Source organism: Rhinatrema bivittatum, chromosome 5 (assembly GCF_901001135.1).
Source record: "Rhinatrema bivittatum chromosome 5, aRhiBiv1.1, whole genome shotgun sequence".
Taxonomy (NCBI): Eukaryota; Metazoa; Chordata; class Amphibia; order Gymnophiona; family Rhinatrematidae; genus Rhinatrema; species Rhinatrema bivittatum.
This window is the reverse complement of record NC_042619.1, coordinates 18531137-18536372: the sequence shown is the minus strand read 5'-3', so window position 1 is coordinate 18536372 and position 5236 is coordinate 18531137. Positions and strand designations below refer to the sequence as shown.

The 5236-nt window shown below is 48.1% G+C and overlaps 1 protein-coding gene across 1 annotated transcript; it reads left to right on the top strand.

The window, feature by feature from the left end:
• Positions 1–1162: 1162 nt before the first annotated feature.
• Positions 1163–3718, top strand: LOC115091830 (putative lipoyltransferase 2, mitochondrial). The gene is made up of 2 exons (XM_029602073.1): positions 1163–1739; positions 3267–3718. Exons 1-2 carry the CDS (start codon positions 1262–1264, stop codon positions 3497–3499), a joined length of 711 nt encoding a protein of 236 aa, XP_029457933.1. The 5' UTR covers positions 1163–1261; the 3' UTR covers positions 3500–3718.
• Positions 3719–5236: the final 1518 nt, after the last annotated feature.

The window sequence follows — 5236 nt, the reverse complement described above, 5'->3', positions numbered from 1 at the left end:
TGCAACGCAGAAATGTTAGCATTATCAATAATTAAGACTTTTAGAAGGCAATTTTCTAACAGTTTGCATAAATCTGTGGACCATGTGTCCAAGTTACATCAATATTCATAGCAAACTTCCGCACATATGCTCACTTTGAAAATTCTCCTACAAAATTTACATGCACAAAGTTCCACGTGCTGCTTTGTATGGGGAATGTTTTCAGGGAAATTAAAACCTTCCCCCACAACTCCCCAGTGCACCTCGTCCCGAAATGATTAAGCTTACACACATATTGGCCAGGTAGTTTTCAAAAGGGATATTTTTGTGGGTAAAACCCTGTTTTACCTAAGCAAGTCACTCTGAAAATTACCCTCGTTAAGTAATATTTTATTGGTGAAGTCCTGAGCCCAGTCAGATAAAACCTTGGCACTAAAGCACATCTACTTGTCACAGCTTTGCCAGATTAACTCTTATCATAAGAGACCGACCTTGCCACTTGACTCCCATCCCAAACTAGTCTGTATGTACTAGGGTATATTAAAAATTAGCACTGGATCAAAATCTCATGACCCTAGATTGTTAACATGAAGTCAATTCTGCCAACTCCAAAGCCATTGGGGATCCTATGATTCAGTTCTGGCATTTCTGTTCATATCCACCAGAATTCTGGGATTTGCAGTTCTCTGGTAAGTTATATTTTATTTCTGTATTCCACCTTTTGTGACTGGTCAGCCACTTCAAATAGGATTACATTCAGGTACAGTTGGTATTTCCTTCTCCCCAGGAGGTTTACAATATAAGGGCCATATTTGCTAAGCATTTTCCCCATAGACAAAATGGTAGAAAACCTTTGGTAAACCACTCGCTAAGTTTGTGCCTGAGGCAATGGAGAGTAAAATGACTTGCCCAAAGTCACAAGGAGCAGCAGTGAGATTTAAACCCTAGATTCCAGTCTGCTGCTCTAAACACTAGGCTACTCCTATGTTACACACACCCAAGAAATAAAGGTTATTTCCCCTCCCCATAATATTGCCAGAAATGTAATTGTTTGCTGCCCAGGCTGCCACTTCCCGCCAGCTCGACCGTCCTGGTTTTGCCCCTTTGCATGTAGGGAGTTGTAGTTCTCGATGTCGCCATCGCTGGGCAATAATAATAATAAAAAAAAAAAAAATCCGAACTTCAGCCGCCTGCTGGCCCGAATCAGCCTACCGGAAGGACCGCGGGGAGGCGGTAGTCCCGACCTCGTGACTGCCGCCCGCTCCCCCTCCCTCCGCCAGGCATGAGGCCAGGGCCGGGGCCTCGGCCTGTGGTGCAGGTGCTGCGCCTGGGCCGCCTCCCGTACGCGGCGGGGCTGGAGCTGCAGCGGCGCGGCGTGCGCCGGCACCTGGAGGCCCGCGGCGAGGGCCGAGCGGAGCCCCGGCCGCCCCCTCCCCACGCGCTGCTCCTCTGCGAGCACGAGCCCGTCTACACGGTGGGCCTCCGGCGGGGGCCCTACCCGCAGGCCGAGGAGGCGCGGCTGCGGCGGCTGGGCGCCGCCTTCCACCGCACCGAGCGCGGCGGCCTGGTCACCTTCCACGGGCCCGGCCAGCTCGTCTGCTACCCGCTGCTGGACCTGCGCGCCCTGCGCCTGTCCCTGCGCGCCTACGTGGCCGAGCTGGAGGAGACCGCCCTCGGCCTGTGCCGCCGCTTCGAGGTGCAGGCCCGCCGCTCCCCGGACACGGGCGTCTGGGTGCGGGACGACAAGATCTGCGCCATCGGTGAGGAGGAGGAGGGGGGGCTGGAGCCAGGCCTGACTTTGCCCCGGTGCACGCAGGGAATCGTAGTTCTGACCGTTCAAACTCACAGTTTTTTTCCTTTTGAATGCAATCTCCTTATGTGGTGAGGCAAGCGGTGCGGGGGGCAGGGATCAGAACTACAACTCCCATCATGCACCGAGGAGGGGGGAAACCAAACCCGGACTGGAACAGCCTGTTCGGTTGCCCTGGGAGTGAGGTGGGAGCCCCTCCTGTAGCCTTTTATGTCCCTGCCTGGGTACTGGAAATATTGGAGCAAAAAAGTGGGTTTGGCATAAGTTGTGAAGCTGCAAGTCTTAGCCCCTGCCAGTCATTAGGCTTAAGGCGGAAGCTGCTGGGGCACGTTGTAGGTTGTGCAAGCATGAAAGATTTCTCAGACTCAACTGAGCACACTATAACCCGCAGTTGGACGCGCACTGTATAACCCACAGTTGGACGCGGGTATTAGCGCCTCTACAACTCACGTCCAACGCGGGGGGGGCACATTAAAGAAAATGGGTGCTGACTGTTCAAACGCCTGCTTTCAGTGCACATTCATTGCATCGGCCCCAAAATTTCCCAAGATATGGATGCTCTGTGACTTTTACCCTAAAGCAAAGTGTTTTCAAATAGCAAGTAGTTAACAAGTAATTCCAAATTACATCTGAATTTTGGTTTCACATCATAATTGTGGCGTGCTCCATGCTCAGAAGTTTCAGTCTTGAGTTAATTCAGCCTTTTTGTCTGAGGGATCAAGCAGGTCCCTGTGATCCTGGAGGGATCTTAGCACCGGAATGCAGTAAAACAAATGAAAGTGTTCACTGTCATGATAAAGAAAATATTTCATTAAAAAAAAAACAAACCTTAATCCCTACAGGCACAATCTTTCATATGGAGCTTCCCCATTCCTGGGGCTTGTTGTACAGGTGTCGTGCCAAGAGCGAACACTTTTCTTCAGTGGTCCGACACCAGAGAAGTTCGAACACGAATGAAATTCATGTTCGTTCTAAATTTGCTAGCGCTGTATTTTACAAGTATCCCCAAAACACGGTCGTGGCCAAAATCGGTGCAGTGTGCAAGATTTCTCGACCACGACTCACACCATGAGATTTTGCAGTTTCCTCCAGACATCACAGCGACCCTCATGAAATGATGCTGTTGCCATGAATATTAAGGGAGATGGGAGGGTGCACTTATTAAATGAAGTGTAAGGGAAGTTTGCTCAGGGATTTCAAAAGCCGAGCACAGCACTCACATCAGGCACAAGTTTGAAATCAGTGAGCAGCAGTAATAAGGCTGTCACAGCTTCGGCCCTGTTATTGCCCGCAGGTCTGAAAATTCATTTCATTCAAACATCTTTCAGCATATTGGTTGAGGGTGGGCCAGGAAAATGCCACCGATCAAGGTGGGGTGACGGGAAAGGAAAACAGCTGTTATGTATGGTTTCTGTGTCACGTGCTTCTATTTCTGGCCTATGTGACATTGGCTTTTGGATCTCTGTTTTTTTTCCAGGCGTCCATTGCGGAAGATTCATCACTTCTCATGGATTGGCTCTGAACTGCAATATGGACTTAACATGGTTTGACCACATCGTTCCGTGTGGACTCGAAGGGAAAGGGGTCACCTCTCTGAGCCGGGAGCTCAACAGGGATGTCACGGTCGAGGAAGCCACCGGGCCTTTCCTGGAAGCTTTTGAAGAGCAGTTCCAGTGCACTTTAACCTTCTCAGAAGGAGGCATTAGTTAAGTCAGGGATCCGAAGGACAGACGCTTTGGGATCTTTCTGTAGTTTTCAGGAATGTACCCGAAACGTTTGTCCTTTGAAACAAAAGGTGTCAGTTTTGGACATTTTGGCCTTTTCGTATTTGGGTTCTCCGTAGCATGACAGAGTGTGCTGTTGGAGTAAAAATTACAGATAGTTGTATCCGTTTATATTCATTACAAAACAAATTTTGCTAATCCCTTACTCTCTCTGAATATTTCCTTGGGTTATTGATACAAATGTAACTTACAGGAGAGCTATAATGGTAAAATTGTGGCGATACTCTGTCGCCCAGACGAGGGACAATAGCTCTCAGGCTAACCAAAATGGTTGATGCCTATGAGATTTTCCAGCAAACTTGCTTAGCCGCCAAGATCCTTGTGGTGCTGACCGCAAAATCTGGATGCTCTCAGCTGTGCTAACGGCAGCAGAAGAAAGACCATTTTGAAGGTATAAATAGCTATCTGGATAAAAGCAAGCTGGTTGGTGTAGCGGATTTGGATTTTCAGAAAGCATTTGATAAAGTCCTTCATGAGGGAGGAATTATAAAAAGTCATGGGAGGGGTGGTAATGTCTTTACTGTGGGCTGTAAATGGTTAAAGGCTAGGAAACCAAGACTAAGACCAACTGGTCAGTTTTCCCAGAGGTGAGAGGTAAATGGTGGAGTGCCCCAGGGATTTGTACGGAGATCAAGGTGTCAAAAATACCATCCCGTCTGCCCAGTTATCCTGTCCGCGGTGCTGCTAAGTATACATTGCAGCTGCTTGCCACAGAACAAGATTTCTCATTATTCAGGACGATTTATATTTTCTCTTCCTTTGTAGTAGATGAGCATGCAAAAACCCCTCTTAGTTCTCTCCCGCCCCCACCTTTCCCATACCTAACCACAAGGCTCTGTAATAATCTATAAACAGGCAGCAATACTAGCATGGCTGCTAACCATACACCTGACCGTCTAGGTACTCTGCCAGATTTGGCTAAGTGGTTGTCCGTGCTTCCCCTAGGACTTCTAGTCATTACAGAACTTGCACCCTGCCAGACAGACCCAGCTGATAGCTTTGATTTCTGTTATCCATTATGTTCTAAATAGTTAGCATTATTAGCAAGCCTTGTAGGAAGACAGACCTGACTATGTGAGCACCTGCATTTCCATTATCACAGAACCTGCAGCCTGCCAGACAGGCCCAGCTGCCACTTGTCATCTTACTGGTATCAACGAGCCTTCCAGGTCCTTTACAGGAATGGGGGGGGGGGGGGATTACTGATGGAGGGATAGATTGATCTCCAAGGTACTTTTTTCAGCCAGGCAGGACCTTTCATCTTTCTGGATGATGAGATTGATTTATCCATTAGAATTCTCTTTTAGGTTTTTATCTCTTCATGTGTACGTTCGTAGGAGTACATTTACAGTCAGACATCAGTTGTGGGATCCTGTACCTCCGTGGGACTTTTATCCTTTGGATGTATGCAGTCTGATAACCAAAATGTACCACAAACACCACCCAGCGCCTGAATACATAGGGGGTCATTTATCAAAGTGTTATATGGCATTTTCGCATGTGTTAAGGCATTTTCTCATGCAAAAAGCAGCTTTAACTCATGCGAAAACGCCTTTATCGCATGCGAAAACACTATAACATATGGTGTTTTCAGCTGCTAGGGGGAGGGGAGAGAGAGAGAGAGATAGATTAGCTATAAGGCTCTCATATTAGGTAGGTATTT

Coding starts and splice junctions, on each gene's coding strand:
- LOC115091830 (XM_029602073.1), top strand. CDS start 1,262: ATGAGGCCAGGGCCGGGGCCTCGGCCTGTGGTGCAGGTGCTGCGCCTG. Junction 1,740..3,266: donor CGACAAGATCTGCGCCATCG/GTGAGGAGGAGG, acceptor TTTTTTTTCCAG/GCGTCCATTGCGGAAGATTC.